Below are 24,140 nucleotides of genomic sequence, written 5' to 3' on the forward strand. Positions count from 1 at the left end.
TAGCAAAGAAATGTGGGGTTGCTTTCAATGAACTGCATTGTGCTGGGTTATTGGGAATGTGGCAACATCAGCCGCATGCCTTTGTCAGTCTTGTTTATTCAACCTTTGCTGATGTCCAGACAGCTCTTGTTTCTGGTTTGTAGGATGGTAGGTGCTTGGTTGTTTGGGTCTTGTTTTTATTTGGGATTTTTTTTATTGGGTCAGAGTGAGATGTGGTCTCTGGCTTATCTCAGGGCCAAAAGTATGATTAATCAGAGTTGAAGACAATAATGGGGATATTGTCAGCACATAGTATTAAGTAATAAACACAGAATTCAAAACTGTATTGGAAAATCACTTTACTCATATCTATTTATTAGTACTGTCTGTGAGCATCACCATAGATGAGAAAGGAAATATGGCAAAAAGTGTCAGAAGTGGTTTTCTTTTGGTGGAATGATGGGCACGCTTGCTTTTTACATAGACCTGTTTGGGCTTTTCAAGTTTTCTATTACAAACATGACCACTTCTGTAATCAGCAGAAAAATCAAACTGCGTGCTTTCAAAGGCCTTAACAACGAAGACTGAAGATGTGCAAGCCGAGCGACCTGTGTTCCCAGGACCTGGGGTCTGAGTGCTCTCCCCGTCTCTGGCCTGCCCCCTGCTCCCTCAGGGAGCCAAGGTGACAGAGATGCTCAGAGGAGCAGACAGTGGTCTCACAGATTCTTCTGTGACTGTGGGAGCTGGACGTGGGTGGTCACCTTGGACTAAACGATTCCCTGAATCTGGGGTGCTCCCTCCTAGAGAGTGGAGTTTGGGGGCCCCTATTTTAAGCAGGTAGATCTTTGTGATTCTAAAGCCTGTGATGAAGCCTGCAGATCACCTGTGTGTGACGTGTCCAGCCCTGTGGGGACCAGCCTTGCTCAGGCCCCTCACTGCCAAAGTACAGTGATCTTGACCGAGGGTTTTGATTGGCGTTTTTCCCATCCAGATTTCTCTACTTCACTGGGTCTGAAGAGATTTTTGGTTTTTTCTGACTTCAAGTTTTAAAAGAGAACAAAGGGGATTTGTTGAAAAGAAATTAATTCATACCATGGAATAGCCTGTATACAGTTTATTACACTTGAGTATAAGTGTGTGTGCAATAACTACAACTAAGTTTTAGCTGAAACTATAGTGTGGGTCTACAGTTCATTCCAACCCCTTATTACTAAGATATTAGCAAAAACAAGGACCAGAAGTGACTCTGTAGTATGTCTCTGCCCTGGTCTCAATCATATTCCTGTTTTATTAGAGACAGGGCGGGGCGGGGGGGAGAAAAGCATCGATTGGTTGCCTCCTAGGACTGGGGATTGAGCCTGCAACCAAGGTACATGCCCTGGACCCTAATCAAACCTGGGACCCTTCAGTTTACAGGCCAATGCTCTATCCACTGAGCCAAACCAGCTAGGGTGAATTTTCAGTGTTTAACTGCTTACAGAGCCTTATAAAACGATTAATATGTTTTCATGACTCTTACTATTTCTGTTCCAATTTGCTATTGCCTGCCTCCATCTAATTCTTACGTGTCAGATTATGTTCTGGTTCTGCAGGACTGCCCACCAAGAACAGCAGGCTTACCAATCGTCCACTGTTCTCTCTTTACCTTTGCTGAGTGGGGGTGGTTTACAGACTGCCACCGGTTTTGACTGGCAGTCATTTCTAAATCATCCAGTCACATATGCTACATGCTGGCCATGTGCTGAAAACCAGGTCCCTACTTTCAAGGACTCCATTGTAAGTTTCTGCCGAATCCGTCTTTACTGCAGCATCTCCCAAAGTATTTTCCCCAGAATCTACTAGTTCTAAGGGATGTCAAAAGGATTACGTGAAAAAGAGTTTCCATGGCAAATAACTATGGGAAGTAGTTAATAAAGGTATTCCGGTTTCTTTAGTGCCCTGGTGGGCACCCTAACCCTCCCAGCAAGGCTGGAGCTTGTCGCTGTGTTTGCTCAGGGAATCCTTTCTCTCCTGAGCATTGTGTGGGTGTAAGGTTTGAAATACCCTTTGGGAAATATGAACTACACAGCGTTCACAATCTACCTTCTGGGTTATAAGTCAGTCCTCTTCTGGCTGCTGAAGGTCTGTTAAGCATTTATTGAAAACACACTGTATGTCAGCTGTTGTGCTGAGTGCCAGAATGATGGTCAAATAAGTTACACCTCCATTCTTTAAGAAGCTCAGTTAAAGAATCATATCCTCTGACCCATTACCTAGAGCTGCACTGTCCAGTACAGGAGCCACTAGCCCGTTGTGACTACTTAAATGTAAATTAATTAGAATTAAATAAAAATTAGTTTCTTAATCTCACTAGCCACATGCCAAGTACCCCAAAGCCACCCCCTGTCTCTAGTGGCTATTGTATGGGGTAGACAGTGAACATGAGACTATCTCTCGGACACCCTGAATTAGAGGCTCTGTCTGCCAGAGTTATTGCCTAAATGCACTCTTAGCACCTTCTCCCACCATGCCTGCCTGCCAGATGTGTTCAAAGTTGTCCCCGTGATGTCTCAATGAAGCATTGTCGTGTAGTTCTTTAAGCTCCTGGGACGATCAACTTCTCTTTGCTAGGCCACTTCTCTCCCAGCTTACAGATGAAGAACAGACTCAAAGCCACATGTTCAGTGTCCCTCCCTCGGTCCCACATCAGAATGCCCGCTGCAGGGGGGAGCTCAGTACCTCAGGCTTGCTGCCGGTCTCTGGGGCTCTGGCTCGTAGTCACACTTCGCTGTGCCTGCAGTGTTGAAATTGCTGCAGAATGTTGATCACAGCAGTAATGAATTCATCTTCACAAGCATTTACATGAAAATATGAATAGTCAGGATGGCTTGATGCCCATATATAAATAAGCCTGCCAGATCTTAGCTGCCACGTGTGGTCTTGATTAGTTGAAATTTCCTGGCCAGATAAGAGTAGATTCTTTGGCTCCAAAAGATGTCAAATGAGTATTAACTTGGGGACTGTGAAAAGTGAAAAGGTTTTCCTCATTAAAATACAGCAGTATATCTTCTCCCACCACCCACCTGTCCCACCACAATCAAAGCATGAGGATGAGGTTAGAGGCAGTCCCTAACCTAGGGACTTGTGTTGTCACCTAAGAACACCTCTTCCCATGGAATAATTTCAGACATAAAGATCAGATATACAAGCTACCAACAAAGCCAGTTCGGCCAGATTTTGTACTAGAACTTTGTATTAATTATTATTAGTTCCAGGAGATTAGTGCACACAGATCCCTATTACATTGTGAATCTGAGTGCAACTGCACCACTAAATAAAAAATAAATGCATACAGGTAGATCTGGGTGAAAGTGAAATGTAGATTACTCCAAAGAGACTTCATGGAGTTCTTTAATGGGCCATGTCCTCTCACCTCCAGGCCATAGTACATGCAGTCTCTCCACCTCCACGTCCTCCTAAGTCTTGAAAATCTCAGCTTAATCACCCCCTCTCCAGAGAGGACCTCATTCTCCACCGTGTTAGGTCTTCCCTGATCCCAAAGAAGGCAACTAAGATACAAGCGACAGCATCTTCATGGAATGATGTCAGAAGTGATACACCATCCACCTCCATTTTCTGTTCCTTAGACACGAGTCACTAAGTCCACCCCACACTTAGGGGGCAGGGAATGAAGCTCTATCTCTTGAAGAGAGGAATATCCGATAATTTTTGGACATACTTTTAAACTACAACAGACAAACAAAAACCTGACTGGTGATATTTTGTTAACAGAGAAAAATGGCAACAGGTCTTAGACCTCAGTTCATCAACCTCAGTTCTGGAGCTCTCTCTGGCTAAGAAAGAATTCAGAGCCAAGACTAGAATTATAAGAGTGAGTTTATTTAGGAAGTCACAGGAGTAGAAGAAGACAGCCATAGGGGGGAAAATGGGCTCAGGAAATGAGTTATAGGAGAGAGAGAGAGAGAGAGAGAGAGAGAGAGAGATGAAAGAGGAAGGAAAGGTTAGGGTGTGCTCCAGAGATGAAGCTGGGTCCTCCATCCTAAGCGTGTTTATCTGGAGGTCTCAGGGGGGGATCCCAGTGGAATCTTTATCAGCTTTCCAGGTGTGTCCTTTCAGGGTCATGGTCTCCTCTTGACTGGTCGATGCTAGGTCAGGGGGTCATTAAGCACTACAGCTCGTCCTGACGTCAGCCATGGCGTCCCTCTGTCTGATTTTGCTGCTTCTCTGGGCCTGGAGATGAAACACAGCTGAAGCCTAGATGTCATCTCCAGGGGTTAATGCTGAAGGGAGTTGTACTGCAAGGGCTTGTAGTTTTGCCTGTTGCTAGGCACCCAGGGTTCTATGCCCTGGCGACCATATGCACTTGGCCCATCATTCCTTCACTGCTCATGCCTGTCTGCCTAGTACAGTTTGTCTTTCATCCCTGCACTTCCCTTTCTTCTGTCACTTCTTACATCCTGCAGCTCAGGTCAGCCCTTCCCAAAGTGCTCATTGCTCCAGAAATCACCTGCCTCAGGGAAAACTCCCAGCACTCAGAGTGATCACTTCTTCCCCTTCCCAGCCAAGCTCCCAAAGAAGGCACCTGGCCAATCCTCTCCACCTTCTCACTTCCCTTTCAATTCACAGGAACCCGCCCTTGATCACCCCGGAAACCTACTCCTTCTGCCGAAGTCATACCCTGAGCAATATAATTCACTAATAATTCATGTTAGGAATAAATTTTAAAAACATTGTGCAGAGCCAAAGAAACCAGACCCAAAAAGTACACACTGTTGGATCCCATTTATATCAAGTTCTAGAGCAGTCTAAGTGAATTCAAAGCATCAGAAAGCATATCGGTGGTTGCCTGGGCCCAGGGTGGGGGTGGGGGCCTGGCTGCAAAGGGGCGAGAGGGAGTTTTCAGAGATGACAGAAATGTTTCCTATCCTAACTGCAGTGGTTTCATGGAAACATGTACCTGTCAAAACTCATCAAACCATACATTTGATGAGAAAATATACCTCAATGAACTTTATTTTTAAAGCAACCCTGGTGAATGCATCCAAGTTATTTTACAACCAACCTCAGTATTCCCAAGAATGTCTTGACAGGTCTTTGTGGAAAACTTTTGTCCTCCTGCTGCCTGGGTGGTTAATGAGACACACTGAAAAGGGGAGTGGCAAGGAACTCTAAGGTCTAATTAGGATATCTTCACTTTCAGCAGGTTATCAACCAAAGGAATTCATACCAGAGAGACAGGTGGCTTTCCCTCAACTCCGCAGTCAGTTATGAATGGTTGTAAGTCATTCCACTGCACATCACCTGGGGAGAGCTCAGGAACTATCTCAGTTCTCAGGTCTCCTCCCAGATACTGCCTGCCTGCCAGATGTGTTCAAACCTATTCAATCAGAATCTCCAACCAAAGCTCAAGTGTGACACCGGTGGGGGGAACCCCAGTGAGACTGCGTGTGGTGCTCCTCAGACTTCTTCCTGCACAGAATATCTGGGGAACTTGTGAAGGATGTAAATGCATGGGCTCTCTTACTGGAAATTCCGAGTCAGCAGATCTAGAATGGGGCTCATGAATCTGCATTTTTGTTGTTGTTGTTGTTAATTCTTACCTGAGGATGTTTTTCCATTGCTTGTCAAAGAGAGTAGAAGGGAAGGAGGAAGGGGGAGAGATAGAGAGAGAAACATCAATGTGAGAGAGACACATCAATTGATTGCCTCCCAAACATGCCCCGACCATAGCTGGGGGGGGTCAAACCTGCAACCCAGGGATGTGCCCTTGACCAGGAATGGAACTTGAGACCCTTCAGTGCGCCAGCTGATACATCTCACCATTGAGCAACACCGGCCAGGACTGAATTTGCATTTTTAATAAGCTCCCAGGTATTTTTGATGCAGGCAATTCAGGCATCACACTCTGAAACTCATATCAACTACTCCCAAATTTCTAAGAACTGAGTTCAACAAGATGCCTGGCTCGAAGAGTAGCCCTTCCATCTTGGATTTTTGATGGCATCTAGCCCAACTACTTTTGTTTGCTTAAGCCCAGGCTTACTTCCCCCAGTTTAGCCTACCTTCAGAATCAATCCTATACTTAGTACCTTGTCTAAACCATAATGGTCTTTGTCACCCCCTGCTGGCAGAGTATCACCATCCTCCAACTGCCTGCCCCCTTCCCCCCACCTCCCCTCTCCCTCCCTCCCCCCACACATAGCTCACCTCTTCAAGCTGAGGCTTCACCCAGGTTAGAGCCCCCATCACGCCTACCTGGGTGCTGCTGGGGCCCAGGGCTCCAGGCACTTGGCTCAGTGCTGGGGATACAGTCACTGGCCCATCTTGGTCTTAGCATGAGCCTTTCTATCAATACAGCGATAGGAACGGTCTTAATTCTCCTGCTGGTACTAATAAAATGACAGGCTATTGCCAAGACTTGTGGTCGGTCCCTAGCAACAGCTGCTGTGACTGTTCTGCGTGGGGCCTGAGCCCAGTTTGGGGACCTCACCTCCACTTCAACCAAAGCTGTCCCATTTCTCTCCTCAGTGGCTTCCAGGCAGGATTACGCTAAAGAAATGGTTTCTGCCCCTAAAGTAAGTTGTAAATCCACGGATTAGGGAAGGTTTAGATTTCTGTTCATTCTGCCATGTTGTGGATCCAGAGTGACTTAGCTGTCACTGTCCCCTCTCTTCCTGTATCTCTATAGTATATTATTTAGAACAGAGGTTTATGGTAGAAATGTATGTCTTATTAAACTATTCGGGCACAGAAGAACTTTACATGGTCTGTAATAATGATGTACTTTTTAAATTTCATATGTCCAGCTTCTGAGGACATAAGAGGGACATTTTTGAGTAAAGCTATGGATCATCTCTGGACCGTGGACTATAGATGCTATAAGAAATTTGTTTAAGTATTACCTCATTTAATGCGCACACAGTTCTATGAGGTGAATACTTTAGCAAGGAGGCAGGAGGCAACGCATGCAGTCTGACTCCCAAGCCCCGTCTGACTGGCCTCTGCCGGGGAAGTCCATTTGAGGTGGATCAGTCAGATGGGTCCTGATGATCTCCAGTAGCCAGATGATCCCCAAGGTCCCGGCCCTCCCTTAACAGCATCTGGGTGTGAGGCCGTGCCAAGTCCATCCGCTATCTGAGCCCATGCAATGTGCATTTCTGAGGAACTCAAATGAGTTGGCAGTGAGTAGGAGCTCATGCTAAATTCTGGGCAACTGAAAGGATGACCCTTGCCTCAGAAAGTTGAATATCTGGAGATCAGAAGACCCAAACTCAAAGCCTATGAGGCCGGCATTCTAGCAGCAATGCGTTAGCAAGGAGGTGGTGGGAAAGAGGAAGCTGGGGGCAGCCACCATTGCAACCCCAGCTCATTGGGGGAGTAGAGACCCGGGTTTCCAAAGCAAAGGAAACTGGAGGTCTAACATTCTAGGTGAGCTCCCCAGAACTATAAATGATGACAACTGATGAGAGCCGATGATTTTTGTTTTATTTTAATTTTTATTTATTTTAGAGAGAGAGGAAGGGAGAGAAGGAGAGAGAGAAAGATCTGTTGCCTCTCCTATGTGCCCCAACTGAGGATCAAACCCGAAACCTAGCTATGTGCCCTGACCAGGTATCAAACCCGCCGCCTTTTGGTGTACAGGACGATGCTCCAACTGAGCCACCCGGCCAGGGCTATTTTATTTTATTTTTAAATCAATGGCCTAACAAACTCTTTCTAGGTTTGCACTTGGCCTCAGGGCCATCGTTTTTGCACTCCCGCCTTACATGGAGCCTGAGGTAGGCAGCAGAGAGTCTGGCCCGTTACAACCTGGCAGCACATCCACAGTTTCTGAGCTTCAAGTGTTATTTGTAGAGTTTTTCCTCCTCGTGAAAGCCCAGAACATCTGTGGAGCATGTGTGTGTGTTGGGGGATGTACAGGGTTTGTACGAAGCAGACAAGACAGGGGCCATGTGATGGAATCGAGGTGGGCCCCACACCATGCTGCCCTGTGCCCCTCACTGGTCTGCAGTGGCAGGACTGCTGCAGGCACCAGGAGACACAGAGCACATCTGTCCCTTTGTCACTGCTTTCACGTGACACGACCAGTGTCATCGCCAGTTGGCATTGAGATTGCTGACCCTGTCGCTGCCCGGCCTGGACCGCAAGCAGCTGTTGTTATTGTATTGCTCACCCCGAACAGTGGAGCCTTCAGAGACCCCGCCACACCCCACCCCTGCTCTGGGGCACTGGCACACGGTGCCGGCGTTCTCCCAGCCTCCACTCGCGGGACTGCATCTTCTTCACCTTCGAAAAACATTGGCAAAGCGGACAGGAGTCAAATAAGACATTTGCCCACATCCAGCACATGCTGGTTTCAGTTTTACGAGCTAATGATTGTAGAGGAAGGGTTTTCATTAAGACTGGCAGGCCCTCTCATCTCTACATTCCATTTATAATATAAGGTTTCGATTGTGGTTTCCTCTTTTTTCAGAGCTTTCTCTTACCCTGGTGTTGACAACAGCCTTTGAACGTGTGCTACAGAAAAACCTGATAGGCGCTCACTGGATGTGGGCTCTGTCTTTGCTGTCGCGGGTGTAAGATGTTAGTTACAAGAGGTTCTCAGACATAGTTACTTTTTATTTTGGTTTCTGTTGCTGCTGCAAGGATGCTTGATATTTTGCATTAAAAGAGATTATTCTAGCCCTAACCGGTTTGGCTCAGTGGATAGAGCGTCGGCCTGTGGACTGAAGGGTCCCAGGTTCGATTCTGGTCAAGGTCATGTACCTTGGTTGCGGGCACATCCCCACTAGGAGGTGTGCAGGAAGCAGCTGATCGATGTTTCTAACTCTCTATCCCTCTCTCTTCCTCTCTGTAAGAAATCAATAAAAATAAATATATATAAAAAAATACTTGCCTTATTTAAAAAAAAGAGAGATTATTCTAAATGGAGGAATTCATATAAGCATTTTATTTCCAATATTGATAGTGTTAACAGAGGGAAGTAATTAAGTGGACATGAATATCTTCTGGAAAACACATGCATAAGCACACGCACACACATGTGAACAAACACACACATGGATGCTCATTTATTCCTGATAAAGCTTCATATCTCTCAGAATCCGTTCTCTGAGAGTTTCAGTTTTTTATTTTGTTAATGGAATTATATGTAAAAATCTTCTTCCTTGAAGCTTTTGAGATTGTTTTTTCCAAAATTGATATTTATGGGGCCTTTATTGTTGTTGTTTTCTTAAATTTTACTTTAAATTGTGGTAAAACACATATAACACAAAATTTACCATCCTGTCTGTCAGTGTACAGTGCATTAAGCAGGCATTAAGCAAACTCACATGGTTGTGCAACTATTACCACCATCCACCTCCAGAACTCCTCACCACTAAGCACGATTGTTATTTTTAATTTTTGTTTTCCTATGCGAGTCCAGTCATTAGGATGTGCAGTTGGAAACGGGCAACAAAAAGTACATAAATGAAAAGCAAACCTGCTCTTATTCCTCTTCGACTGAAGCAGGGCTGCTGCCCACTGTCAATACACTGGACAAATTCCCTCTACTGTTGAGAGCAAAACACATGGTTGCAACACAGCACATAACGACCTCTATCTCTATTGCTAAAAAGTCCAAAATTGCAGCTTCAAAACAAAATATCAATAAAGAGTGAGGAAGGAGCCCTAGCAGGTAAACAATGCTGTAGTCCTATGAAACATCCCCTTTATGTAAAACTCATATTGTCTTTGTGGCTCTTTAATTGGGACTCTGAGTGTGAGAAAGAAGGGCTTGCCTCCTCTGCATTCTGAAAGCCACCAAAGTGTAGTTTGAAGGGATGCAGGCAGTTTCCTCCGTTCTTGTTTTACACGTGTTTTCTTTCTGATGCAGCATCACTGCTCTCCAAAGATAGGAGAAATGTTGGCCTGTTCATGGTCAGGGCGATTTTGGAAAGGCAGCGTGGGGACCCGTTTATAACCACAGGGCTCTAGGCCTACAGAGTCACACCTCTCATGGTGTCTGCAGGCTGCAGAGCGGGCTTAACACATGTTTTCTGTAAAGATTCACATGCTAAATGCTATGGCTTGTGGGCCATTCATGGTCTCAGTCAACTGCTCAGTTCCGCCATTGAACTGGGGAAGCAGCAGTACACAAGACCAACAAATGGGTGTGTCTGTGATACGACTTTATTTAAATGAACTTGAAATTTGAATGTCATCTAGCATTCATGTGTAATGATATATATGACTCTTCCTTTGATGTTTTTTCAACAATTTAAAAATGTAAAGGTCATTCGTAACTTATGAGCCATACGGATCATGTGGGACTGAACGTGGGTCCGTGGGCTGCAATTTTGAGGTCCCTGACGCAAAAGGAAATACAGATTCCAAGGCCCGTTGACAAGATCTGAATGACAGATCTTGGTTCACATTCTCTCTCCGCCAGGTAGTAAGCTTGGGTAAGTCACTCAGCTCTGCACATTCCAGTTCCTCCATCGGAGAAGGAGAAGGACCACCCGGGAGGTGCCGTCACTGACAGAGTGGGACACAAAACGGTCATCGCCCCTACAGCTCTGGGGAGGCTCGGTTTCTCTCCCACCTGGGAACAGGTTTCAATTGGTGGCAGCCAAACTCCTAGCAGTAGAACTTATTTTACCAAAATGCAAGTTCAGTTTGCTTCATGTCTGCATACTCCATCAATATAATCCTTTGCTCCCATCAAAGGCATGAGACTGCTAAGAAAGAAACTACCAAAACTTCCTAAATTACAGGCTCGCCGAGGAAGAAAAAGCTCCGTGTATTTTCGTCAGATACACAATAGAGGTCTTATTGAGCGATGGCCAGCTCTGTGCTGTGGTGAGTTCAGCCAGGCTGACCGGTTTCTATGGAATTCTTTGTCTTCCCGAGGGAGGTAAATTCTTCCTCCAGGGCCCCGTGCCCTGAAAGTTCATGGCTTACCCAAATAACGAATCAGGCTGCTTCAGGATTTCTTGAATGTCATTAAGAGTTGGATCCATTAAGCTTTCAGAATAAATAAAAGTGTGTGCCTGCAGCCTGACCTAGAGTGGACCTCCGCTTCACCGGCCAGGTGACCTGGGCAAACGGCAGAATTCCGTACCCTGTCCTCCCACATCTAGTCTTCCAAGAGCTGGGCAACCCGACTGGGGGCCCCGGCCATGTTCAAATAGGTTACATCTTGCTAAGGGAAATGGTGCGTTCAGTCACCCACGCTCACCCCTGGACAAGGGCATGAGGAGCATCTGCCAGAAACCAATCCAGCTGTGCTGACAAGTGTGGGCTGTGAGAAGGAGGGAGGCAGGGGAGATGGGCCGGCAGAGCGAGGAAGGAGGAGGGAGGAGCAGCTGCCACCCTAGGGCTGGGTCTGCGCCCGCTGTCATACAGGCACATCCCTTTGAGCAGAAGTCAGGTGGACTCCCGCACTGCCATGGGCAGGAGCTAACAGAGCCCCAGCGAGAAGGCTGGCATTGGGGCAGACGCACAGATAGGTCTGCAGCGTAAGTCAGGATGTTACAAAGCACCGACGGGGGACTGTGGGGCTTCGGGGAGGAGAGCTTGAGAAATGCAGTGACGGTGAAACGCTCCGATTCAGGCTCTGGTTTTCATGGTGCGTGGCGAGGTTAGATGAGAGAGCTTCAAAAATGTGCAAATCTGCCTTTACAGGAACCAATGTAAATCAAGAAACTGAGTATGTTTACACAGAGCGGCTTATTTTTAATGCTTGCAGGATCTGGGGAAAGAAGAGCAGTGTGACTCGTATATCGCCTGAGTAAATATTCTCCGTGGGTGGCAGGTCTGGGTGTTTATCCATCCCTACAGACGTGTACATGTACTCGGGGCGTGCAAGTATGTGCACAGGTTCACACACCCCGTCGGGGCGCGCCCTCCAGGTCAGCAATGTGGGCTGCTGTTTAGGAACAGAATTAATCAAATAAATACTGGTTTTTCCCGAAGAGGAAGGGCCAGCCGGCCAGGCTTCTATTTTTATTCCTTTTGGCTCGTTTGCCACCCACATCCCTAACAGAAAGCAGAAAGGACATTTTTAATTCCTGTGTGCTGGTTGGCTCCCACATGTCCTTTAATTTGGGAGGAATTTTTTAAAATGTTTGTAGTTTGGCTGCCCTGCCTGCCTCATAGGAATTCAGACTGTGGGATGCTGGCAAGGAAAGACAGCAGCCCCAGCTGTGGCTGCCCACGAGTGGTTGGTTCCCCAGCCGGTCCCTGCTCCCCTGGCCAGCGCCAGCTTCGTGCGGCCGCTGACTCAGAGGCTGAGCCGAAAGCACCTGCGGGCATGAATGAAGATCCCGTGGGCACGACGCCAGGGCACTCGTTAGGAAGACGGGGCGTCACGTTCCAACCTTGACTACCCTAACCTTTGACCAGGGTGCTTAACCTCAGGTGTTTCATCTGTAAAATGAGGACTGAGCCCCTCAGGATATAGGCAGCTGGGAGGACTGGGTGAGATAATGGATGTTCAGCGGTGAGCACAGTGCCTGGCACATGGGGAAAGTGCAAGAGTGGTGGGCGGGAGCACAGCACACTTTTGTTGATTACTTAAGGCTTTATGCCACTGCCCCATCTTCCTTATTCCATTTGTGTGACCTGACACTCATTCATTCATCCATTCACCAAGTTATTTATCTGTCTAAAGCCTTGCTCCAAAATTCATTCAAAGTGGCTGGTGTCAGTCTCCTACCAGAATTCGTTCTCCCAATTCCCATTGAGCAGATGCAACTACGTTAAGAAAAATCGTTCTAAAAACCATGTGTAGGCCCTGCCCCTGACCCCTGCTCTGGGCACCTGCCCTGGGCTGGAGCCGCATCCTCCTTGCTTCAAAGGCTCTGAGGACAGGAACAAAGTGCTCTGAGCCCTGGGGGCGAGCAGGACACAGTCTCCGAGGTGGACTCAGGGAGCTGGGAGCTGCGACCTTCCGCAGGGCCAGGAGCCAGCTGGGAAAGGTGAGGTCCAGTGGAGGAGGGGAACTGGGCTCGCACCCCTGGAGAAGGCACTGAGTGGCCCTGCTACAGGCCAAGGCAGAGCCGTCCTCTCTGGGCCTTCACTGTGGGTGGAGTGAGGGCTCCTGAGAAAGTCATGCCCGGTGCCCAGCCCCTGCAACTACTTGCTTAACCAGGGGAGCGGGGTGGGGGTCCTTCCCCGGGAATTGTCAAGGCATTTGGGAAGGACCAATGTTACCTTCTCTGGCACATGAGGCTGCTTGGATTCTAGGAAGCGAGAGGAGAAACGACACATGGAGGGAGCTCTGACCGCAGGTGGACAGCTGTGGTCCTGACACCCAGGCCCCCTGTGCCCAAGGGCAGGTGGGATGATTAGTATTTGCTTGTTTTTCTTTCAATTTTTCGCTCTTCTTCCAGGGATTTCCCTGCAGCGGGCAGCCTGCTGTTTTTCTGGGGCTGCCTCTTAAAGGGGGATCCTGCCCCTCAGAGCAGAACCGCCCCCCTGTCTGAGGGACAGCTAGCTGTCTGACAGGCCCTGGGGCCGAGACTTTTCCTTTTTCTGAATCACTGTCTCGCTCTCTGCAGCGTGTAACCTCAGAGATGCGTCAGCAGGGCATGGATGGATGGACAAGCGTGTTCCGGGCCGGGGAAGGGAATGGGACTCTCCCTGCAGAACAAAGCGCAGATACAGAAGCAAACAAGGAAGGCATGTGCGAGGCTGGAGGGAGGGAGGCGGTCCTGAGATGCTTGCAGCTCCTGGAACTTGCTGGGACTTTATCTGCTGGGAGGTGGAGATGAGTAGGCACAAGTTTGATGCCTCTGGCTTCCAGCAGCTCCTCCCCAGCTGCTGGGTTGATACCAGCAGGGATTAGAGAGGGTAGACCTTGGAGTCAGTAGGCAGCCTGGTGTCACAGGACATTCTGAGTCCTTCAGATGAAGGGTTTGGAGACAACAGCTGATTTTGATTCTTATCAAATACCTTAAGACAATGTCACCTCTGCTTCCACATCTATTGCTCCTAAAACCACACCTGCCCATTCCTGGAATTCTTTTTTTTTTCATGACAATAATTTTTTTTTAAATCTGACAGCAAAAGCAAAATAAACAAGTAGGACTACATCAAACTAAGAAGTTTCTGCACAGCAAACAAAATGAAAGGCAACCTCCTGAATGGGGAATACATCTGCTATGCATATATCTGATAAGAGGCTAATATCCAAAATACATAGAGAATTCACATAACTCCATTGCAAAAGTAAACAACTGATTTTAAAATGGGTAGAGCATCTGAATAGACATTTTCCCAAAGAAGACATACAGATGGCCAACAGGTACATGAGAGGATCCTCAATGTCTCCAACCATCAGAGAAATTCAAATCAAAATCACCATAAGCCCTAACTGGTTTGGCTCGGTGGATACAGCATCAGCCTATGGACTGAAGGGTCCCGCCTGGTCAAGGGCATATACCCAAGGTGCGGGTTTGATCTATTCCTGGAATTCTTGACACCAGGATGGTCATGCTGCTCATAGTGTCTGATGCTCAAAGAAACCTCACTGAACCTTGCCCATGTCTGCACTCAGGAATTACCACGTGGTTTAACTATTGCGTCATCCCTTGCTAAGGTCAACTTGCATTTTTTTCTGCTTCTCATTGTGGGGGAGGAAGAAACTAAAGGTTCTTTTGGCTGGTCTAATGATCAAATAGTCATGAGACAGATTAGCAAGAGGAAAAGGCCAAATTTAATTAAATATAGGTGTTAGGGAACCCCCCACACATGAATTAGAGACCCCGCATGCATGAGAGGTTCAAAAACAGAAAGGAAACATGGGTGCATAAGACATCCTGAGCTAGGGATGAGGTGCAGTGCCTGGAAGGCTTCAGAGGGTCATTGCAGGATGCTAAGAAGAGAGCTGTTTAGTAATTAGAAGTTTGTCCTGCCCTATAGATAGATAGGTCAGAAGGGGTTATTGCTGATAATCTCTTCATATTGGACAAGGCCCCTAATTCAAGTTCTTCTAGGAAGCTAAGGGAGGGGCAGAAGTTCCTCATGAGCCTGAAGCTAAAGTGGCCTTTAGCTCACAACAAGCCACATACCACTGAGGCATATCTTGGAGTGATTCGTACCGACCTGACAGTTTCAAAGGGACTTGCTTTTGCTACCAGTGAGTTAGATCTCGGTAAGGAAATAGCCCAATACCTGCTTGACCCCCAGCGTGGAATATGGCCTCAGGGAGACGGGTGTGGGCAGGGGCCGAGGACCCTGGAGAAGCGAGGGGATTGGCTGGTTCTGATGAAATCTTGGCAATGACGTCACCAGCACCGTTGTTTGGATGGAGGACGGAAGGGGGGAAGACTCCTGAGAGAAATGGAATTTCTCATGTCAACATGTTCAATCCACACAATGTTAGGGAAGGGAAAACGTAGCCAATAACAAAAGAAACAAATGGAGAATGCAGATACAAATTGGTGGTTTTAAAGCCTGTGAAGAAATGGAATTTATAGGATGAAAGGTACACAGGAACCATCTTTCTGACCTGGGCATCTCTCCCCTCCCTCCCCTCCCCCCACACACAGGGGGCCTAACTTTGCTGTCAGGAGTGAAAGTCTTCCCCATAATACGGCTTTGGTGTTACCCACATCCCAAACCCAACCCCAGCAGAAATGTCCCGGTGGTTCTTGCAGCATTTCAAAGGGACCTTCCCAAGTCTCTGTCAGGGCGGAGACTGGTGGCTGATTCCAGGGGAGGCATGGCCAAGCTCCTGCTGGGGCCAGGGCTGTGGCTGAGCAGGTGGGCAAGGAAGCACTTTGTGGAAAGAGCACCAGCCTGACTGCCTTTTCTGGTGACTCACCGTTTCTCCTTTGTCTTTTCAGCAGCAGTCACCTTAACATATTACCTTTAAAATGTGTTGACAAAGAGCCCTTAGTGGGGAAAGTGTATGTGTGTGTGTGCTCATAGCTGAGAGGCAATTCACTTCCCTCTTAGGGCCAAACCTACCATTAGGTTGAGTGCTTCAAACTGCCCAGTTTTAAGCCATTCGTTTTTCTCCTGGTGGCTGATGGGGGAGGGTCTCATTTACATAAAAGTCTTTTTCTCAGAAGTTCAGAAGGGCTCTCATTCTCTGGAACTCTGCTAGTCCTAATACAGGTTAAAGCACTAGAAAAACAAAGGCCTCCCTCCCTCTTTTCCTTTTATTCCAGCCCCCCGCAGAGTAATGGAAACAGTATGTTTTTTTTTGTTTATTTTTGTTCTCTGGTCAACCAAATATGGGTGCTAATCCTTATTCCTTACTCTTTCACTTGCTAGCTGTGTGAAGTTAGGCAAGTTCCTTGCATTCTCTGAGCCTCCGTGTCCTCCTCTGCAAATTAGAAAAAGCAAAGTGTGGTTTGTAGCGTCCTGAGAAAGAAGTTCACAAAAGAAATGCAAGTGCCTCAGAGCAGGTGCCTCATGAGGACAGAGTAGGTCCTCAGTGCAGATTTCCCTCCACCTCTCATCTCACTGGGTCTATCGACCTCATAATTTTGTTCTCCGTTGGATTTAGTCTCCTTAACAAATGTTTTTAAGCCCCTGAGTGTGTCAGAGCTTTTGCACCCGAATCCAAATAGAAACAAGATGTGGTTCATCTCCCCCAGAGCACTCGCGTGCTGGAACCAGGAAGTGATCGAGGATCGCAGGGAAACCAGAAGAGGAAGGCCTGCCACTTCAGGGGGATGCGGCGGGGAGGCGGCGAGGTGGGGGTAAGAGAGGTTGTCCAGGAGGCAGCACTGAGCAAGAACCTTGAAGGATGCAGAGTTGGGAGAGAGTTGGGAAGCCAGGAGTAAATGCAAGCATATATACGGGGATTGCTGACAGCGGTTCTCAACCTGTGGGTTGCGAGCACCGGAAAACACATATAACAGGGGTCCTCAAACTTTTTAAACAGGGGGCCAGTTCACTGTCCCTCAGACCGTTGGAGGGCCGGACTATAGTTTAAAAAACAAACTATGAACAAATTCCTATGCACACTGCACATATCTTATTTTGAAGTAAAAAAACAAAACGGGGACAAATACAATATTTGTATTTGCATGTGGCCCGTGGGCCATAGTTTGAGGACCCCTGACATATATCAGATATTTACATTACGGTTCATAACAGTAGCAAAATTACAGTTATGAAGTAGCAACGAAAATAATTTTATGGTTGGAGGTCACCACAACATGAGGAACTGTATTAAAGGGTCGCGGCATTAGGAAGGCTGAGAACCACCGGGGCAGGAGAGGAGAGTTGGGGAGAGTTGGGATCTGAGGCTGAGTAGCTGAGAAGAGCATTGTATGCTAAGGGTGGGACTCGGTTTGCAGACTGTGGACAGCCACTGAAGGAGTGTAGCTTGAGGGGAAGCCTGGTGGGAGAGGGATTTTACCTGAGCTCACTGAGCCAGCTCTAAAAAAGACTTGTTCACACTCTTGTTTTTCTCAAATGAACCTGAAGGGTAGAGTGTTTCTGCCATTATGTAGTCATGCCACCTCAGGCAGGTCACTGGCTCTCTTGGTCTGAGTTTTCACGCCTCTGAAATGAAGAGGTTGGACTAGATAATATCTGTGTTCTCCCAGCTTTAGCAGAGTCTACGATTCTTTACTTTTGTTATTGTTTTTGGAGTTTATTTTATAATTTCTAATGTTGCTAAAATTGCTTGCTAGCACAATAACGGACACCCAGTAGACATCAATTATCTGTCTCTGTTTCATGTAAAAACTAGGTTACTGAAACGTGTGACGTAGTGCAGCGATTTTCAACACGTGTGCGGCAAGAACTTCCTAAACATGCAACCCCCGACTCCTCAGCCAGGGCCCTGGCCTCCGCTCCCTTAGAGGATCAAATAAAAAATGTCAACAGGCAGCCCAGCAGTAGCCGTCCTGTGGGAATGAATCAAAATTATACTAATTACCGTACATATGGTTTGATCCAGTTATGTTGTGCTCATATTTTGCTTGTACTTTTTCCCAAAATAATTGGATCAAACCATATATACTGTTATGTGAGGACCAACATATCCCACATCATACTCTCATATACAACAAGGTTTTAAAGTTCTTCTCAGTTTCAGGGGAAAATGGACGCTGAAGCCCACCGCTGGTGGAGAGGGGTGTGACGGGAGCGTGCAAGCAGTGATGGGGAGCCCAGGAAGGGGCCGGGAACCCTCCTGGGAGCTGACAGTTGAATCTTGAAGGGTGTCAAGTTTGCCAGGTTGGGAGAGCAGAAAGCTTCTCCCAGAACAAGTAGCCTATGAGAAACTACTGAAAACCTTGATAGGCCATAGCCTGTTGGAGGCCAGGGAGGACTCCAGGGGGTGTGGGAGTGGGTGGGGTTCCACTCAATAGGAGGTGAAAGGCAGGGGAGGTCCCTGTTATAAACTGCGTTGCTTGCCAGGGGGTGGAGTAGGAAATTGCTCCTGTTGATAGTGGGGAACCAGGGACTTGGTGGAATCAATGCTCCCTTACCTGAAAGCAAGTGTTACTGAATGAGGAGAACCCAAACCCAGCTTTCCTCTTTCCTTAAGGATAGATTTTTTTTTTTTAATCTAGTGCATCAGCCCTAGCTGGTTTGGCTTCATGGACAGAGCACTGGCCCTTGGACTGAAGGGTCTCAGGTTTGATTCCAGTCATGGGCACATAACTGGGTTGCAGGCTCGATCCCTGGCCCTAATGGGGGCGCGTGTGGGAGGCAACCAATAGATGTACACCTAGCAGATGTTTCTCTCTGTCCCTCCCGCTCCCTTGCACTCTCTCTAAAAATCAATGGGAAAATATCCTTGGGTGAGGATTAACAAAATAAATAAATTTATTTTAAAAAAAAACCTAGTGCTTTAAAAAATCTTCAAGTACAGGCCAAATGCAGTCCTTATAAATATTCCTCTGAAAATGCTCATAACTGCGGCAGAAGCCTTGTCAGCGCCCTGTGGAGTTCTTCAGCAGCATGCCCTGATACTCCCCAATGCCCAGGGCTCCTGCACTGGCAAAGGCGTCCGCAGAGAGCACCTGGCAGGAGTGGTTGAGGCCGCTGTCCTCCGGAGGAAGGAGTGCGCTGATCCTGCCAGGGCCTGCGGGAGGGCTTTGATGAGGAGGAAAGCTGTGGATCCCTATCCTGGACAGTTTGGGGTGTGGGGTTTCCCCCACAGAATCCATTGTTTCTTAACCAGCTCCTTGTGCGCCACCCCGTGGGGAAGTGCTAGAATACAGCTTTGAAGGCTTTTGAAGGGTGCATCCAACTGAGCCTGCCTTCCTGGAGTTTCTGATCTGCTGTTGCAAGCGCTCTGTCTCTCTAAGGATGTCAGGAGACATCCCAGGGGCAGCTTCTCTCCTGCATTTGGGGCTGCAGGGTGTGTGAGGAGGCACCGGTCCTGGCTTTTCACAGACTAGCTCAAGGGCTTCGGATAAGCCCCCTGTGCGCTCTCAGACAGTTCCCTCTTCCACTTTGTTGTTCTTGTTGTTTGTTTCCCTACTTCTAGTGCCTGCAGTCTTTAGTGACGAAAGTGTTTGAGTATTTATTGCACCTGTAATTCAAAGAGGCATGAGTCTGGGTGATGAAAATACATCTCTGGCATTTTGAAAATTCACGAATGACTTCGGCCATCCGTGATTACTATATATATGTCAGTATTAAATCAGTATCATCTGAATGCATATTCATAGGAACGTCTGGCCTTTGCACTCAGCCCTGAGTTCGAATCCCACCCCTGCCACTTCCTGTGTGGTTTTGATAAATTGCTCTCAGTCTCTGAGCCTGTTTGCGCCTCAGTCCAAAGGGGTGGCAGTCTCACTTCACAGGGTTAGGGGAAGGGTTACATGATGTAATATGGGCACCGCAGGGTAGAGGTGGGGCTGTCTCGGAGGTTAGAGAAGGCACCCTAAAAAGGGGCATTTCAGCCAAGACCCAAAGGCACAGAGAGGTCACACAAGGGTAGTGAGTGCAGAAGTGGGATCTAAATGTGGGTGAAAGAGGTGGCCAGTTCAATTCCTGGTCAGGTCATATGCCTGGGTTGTGGGCTCAATCCCCAGTGTGGGCGTGCAGAAGGCAGCCGATCGATGTTTCTCATTGATGTTTCTATCTCACCCTCTCCCTCTCTCTCTAAAAACCAATAAGAACATATTTTTAAAAATTGTAAATGTGGGTGAATTCAGTTCCACCATGCCTCATGGCCTCCCTTCCTCTAAATATTTGCATGTATGTCATTGAATTTTTTTTTATTGTTTAAGTCCTCACCTGGGGAGATGCCCCATTGATTTTAGCAAGAAAAGAAGAGAAAGGGAGAGGGAGAGGAAGAAACATCAATTGGTTGCCTCCTGCACACACCCCAAACCAGAGATCAAACCTGAAATCTGGGTATGTACCCTGACCTGGAATTAAACCCACAACCTTTCAGTGTACGGGACAATGCTCCAACCAACTGAGCCACACTGGCCAGGGAATGTTATTATATTTTAGCTTGTGATCTATAGCTCTTTCTCCAAGATAGAGTATAACTCCTTGCAAACAGCAACCTCATCTCCCAGGCACCTGCTACATAGTACAAGTAATAGGCCTAAATAGATGCTCATTAATTATTCAGTTTATGTATCTGTACATACTTGCATGCATTTAATAATCTTCTAGAGGTGCTAAATTCTTCTCTGTACTAGTATGTTCTGTTATTTCTTTAACCAACACATTGTTATGTTTTCCAAGAGTCTCTGAGCACCTGGACACACCCATGCTCAGGCTCCTTTTACTCCTATTTTCTAGGCTGGGGTCACCCAGGGCCAGTGTGCAAGGGGTGCAGCCTCTGGCATCAGTTCTGCAGCAGGTGGGACTTGGACGCAGCTCATTCATCTACTAGAAATGACATTGAACGTGTCCGGCCAAATGCTGCACAGGGCAGGGCTCATTGCAGCCTGCCTTCCGGGCCCTGGATGAGGAAAGAGGAGCCGCCGCCCTGTGCCAGGCACTGCGCAAAGTGAGGGACACATGGTGGAAGCACATGTGTGATCGAATGAGAGTTTCTTTTTCCTGACAGTCGCTCACACTGGCGAAGGCCCATAGTCCGTGCACACACACAGAGTATGGACCAGCTCATTGCATGCAGGACTCCAGGTGGGCACAAGCGGGGGGAGTGGCTAGCTTCACAGTGGGGTGGGAGGGAGTGTAGGAAGGTGTGCCAGGCAGTGAATTGCTCTTGCTGATTGGGAAAAATTATGGCGAATAGCCAAGGAAAGAGGGCAGGATGTGGTAGGAGCAGGCACAGACGAGAGGCTCAGCCTGTGCAGAGGCCCAGAGACTGAGAACGGGTGGCACCTTTAGCCCCTGAACATGCCCACGAGAGCCAGCCGGGCGGTAGGTGGGTAAAAGGCAAGGTGGTTGGCTGCATGTCAGACCCATTAGTATAGTCTGCATTTCCAGTAAGAAATGTCTTCCCTCCTGCTTTTCTTGACTTATACCCACTTAGACTGTGCTTCATGTTTTCAATCTTTGATGGAAACTTAGGTAAAGAGAAATTATTCTCCAAGAAACACAGCAGCATAAATCCAACGATCCTATCCATCCGTACGTGGTACTTGGTTCCTGATGGCGAGACCAGTGGGAGTGGCGGGGCCCGGGGTAACCTGGAAAGCATGTCCTGCCTCTGAAGGGGCAACTTGTGCCGAGCCAGCTCAGTCGGGTTCGGTGAGCCTGAGAGGGGGCGGGGAAGGATGGAGAAAAGACAGACAAGAGAATGAAAGCTGGGTCAGGGTGGGACGCTGTCCTCTCTGATGGAGAGCTAGCGACAGTGCCACGGACTGCAAGCCGTGTCTTTATTTTATAGCCAGATTCCACGAGGCAAAGTAAGGGTGTGGTTACATTGTTACAACGTTCTCGTGGGTTTTGAATCTTCTCAGTTACATGCACCTGAACTCTATCAAGCCCACATCACTCAGGCACGTGGGGCCACGTGTTTGGACCATAGGTTCAAGCTTTCAACTACAGCTGTTGGCTATAATTGTGCTGGGAGGACCCTGCCCTCCAAGCTGGGACTTGCACGTGGCCATGGAAGGACTGTGCCCTCCCATTAGTCTGAGGCTTGAACCTGTCCAAACACTGTAGCCGCTCTCCACAGCAGCTGGCGTTAAAGGGTCTTGCAATATTTCAGAAAAAGCAAGCAACCTGGATTTTCAGCCAGTTAGTTGTGTTTTTTAAGATGCTTTGATTAAAACAAACAAACAAACAAAAATGAAACAGAAGCCATCTGCAAGCCAAGCCTTATTCATGGCCATGCTTGCAGCATCTTGCTCAAAGGCTCCAGAGGTCACAGGGGTATGTCAGACCCTCCCACAAGCCACCGCAATGCCTTCAGTTCCCTAACCGCCCTTCTCCTTGCTTTTCAGAAGGAGATGACCAGCCGGATGTGTCACTAGCGCCCCACCCTACCCTGCGGAAGAGAGAGGGCAGCTGCTCGCTCCTGGAGGCCCAGGTGGGCGGGAGGAGACCTGGCTGAGATGGCGCTCGGACTTCCAGGAGCCAGAGAGGGGGACACTGAGGTGACTCCCGACAGACACGCCCCTCACTTGTGCGTCTTAACCCTGAGTGCTGCTAGCCTCGCCCTGCGGAATGGCCACCCGCTGCACGAGAGAAGGACCCACCCCTGTCCGCAGGAAGCCTCCAAGCCCGAGCCCCGCAGCCCTGCCTGGGCCCGCGCTGGGCCGGATTCGGGCTGTGAGACTGAGACACGGTGTGTGCTTTCCCTCCTCTGTCTTGTCCGCCGGCCGACTTTTCCGTCTGTGTGTTCTAAGTCCCGAGTGCATTTGGATCTCTGGGTGCCCTGCGAGTCTGTCTAAAACAAGCCTTCCTCCCCTTCGGTCCCTGCAAGCTCCCGCCCTGCTCCCGTGGCCTGACTGTGCGCAGGGCTGTGGAGCTGGAGACGCCAGGCCCCAGCAGCATCCACACCGGTTCCCTAACAGGCATCCTATCAGGGACACTCCGCGGGGGGCTGTCCCCTGCCCCCGGCGGGGTCTGCACACTTACCTACAGGGAAGAGCCTGGTTTCTAGACACCAGTTCACCCTGAACCGAATGTGTTTTTATAACCACGCCATTCTTTCCACTTAACATGTTGGGTCCTGTTTCCCAGAAGAGAGGGAGGGAAGGAGTTATAAATGACCAGGGATGGTCAGCAGAAGCCCTGAGCCAGATTAGTGCCGTGTTTGTTCTTCATTGGGGGGGTGGGGGGAGGGTGGTCATGGCTGTCGTTGCGTAATACCAAATTTCAGTGAAAAAAAACAAAAGTATAATTGGCTATTGGTGCATGGAGCTCAGACTCCCGGGCACGGCCTTGTAACCTTCCTGGATGGCCCTCTGAGCTTCTGAACCCAGCCAATGCCCGCTTCCTCGTCCTCCACCCTCTCCCGCCTCTGCTGTATTACATGATGGCCTGAAATTAACTTCTGCCCCAATGATTGTGCCACAGTTGCCAAGGTAACCGTGGAGCTGCAGCGCACTTCCTTCTCCCATCCTCCCCAAGTTTTCCATTCCAGTAGACAGGATGCCCACTCTGGGCTACTTCCTGCCTGTTGAAACCCAGGTGAGTGTCACTTCCCTGATTCATTCACCACGCGGTGGAGGCCGCGGACGCCTGTGACGAGGTGGTAACTACACTTCCAATGAGCCTTTGGATATGGCAAAACAGCCGTTGGTGGAGGGAAGTAGAAACGAATGTATTAGTGCATTGTAATGTAGTACCGATTAAAGAATAACTGAGCAACTCTGATTTCTGTTTCATTATACATAACATATTAAAGCTACAAGAGCCTAAGAGCATGAACTCGTTCTTCGTCCAGACTAAGAAAGGGCTGAGGGTCTGGGCTCGGTGGCATTCTGCATTCCCAACCCAGCCCTTACTTTGCTTCTCGTCGAAGTTGTCTCATGGAATCCAAATGCTGCTACCTCTCTCCGTGTGGTTGTGCTCTGGCCAGCAAAACTCACTGCCCTTTTATGTTTGAGGGGACAAGACAGGCAGAGAAGTTTCAGCTTCATGTGGGGCTGAAAGAACACCTGACTGTCCTAGAGACCCAGAGAAACAGGAACAAGAGCCCCTGCAGGACCACCCACAGCAAGTGCCGTGGGGTGCGCGCTGGGACAGAGCGGGACCTGGAGGAGCTCAGAAGCCCGGACCTGGGACAACCACGGGGCTTTGCATTGAAAATGGACTGCATT

The 24,140-nt window shown here is 48.3% G+C and overlaps 1 protein-coding gene and 1 long non-coding RNA gene across 3 annotated transcripts in view; one reads left to right on the top strand and one right to left on the bottom strand.

Annotated features, from left to right (window-relative positions):
- The window catches only part of MOB3B (MOB kinase activator 3B), a 204,614-nt gene extending 180,926 nt beyond the window's left edge, over positions 1–23,688 (top strand). For both annotated transcript variants that reach the window (XM_006773729.2, XM_006773730.2), the window contains exon 4: positions 22,317–23,688. In XM_006773729.2, coding sequence (XP_006773792.1) covers positions 22,317–22,346 — 30 coding nt within the window. In that variant the 3' untranslated portion in view covers positions 22,347–23,688. The remainder of the gene's footprint in view (positions 1–22,316) is intronic.
- Positions 3,861–6,914, bottom strand: LOC107184668. Its single transcript, XR_001515562.1, has 4 exons — positions 6,882–6,914; positions 6,235–6,324; positions 5,580–5,599; positions 3,861–4,233 (listed from the first exon to the last, which is right to left on the bottom strand). It is a non-coding gene; the product is annotated as an uncharacterized LOC107184668 (long non-coding RNA).
- Positions 23,689–24,140: the final 452 nt, after the last annotated feature.

This window comes from Myotis davidii, unplaced genomic scaffold (assembly GCF_000327345.1).
Source record: "Myotis davidii unplaced genomic scaffold, ASM32734v1 scaffold987, whole genome shotgun sequence".
Taxonomy (NCBI): Eukaryota; Metazoa; Chordata; class Mammalia; order Chiroptera; family Vespertilionidae; genus Myotis; species Myotis davidii.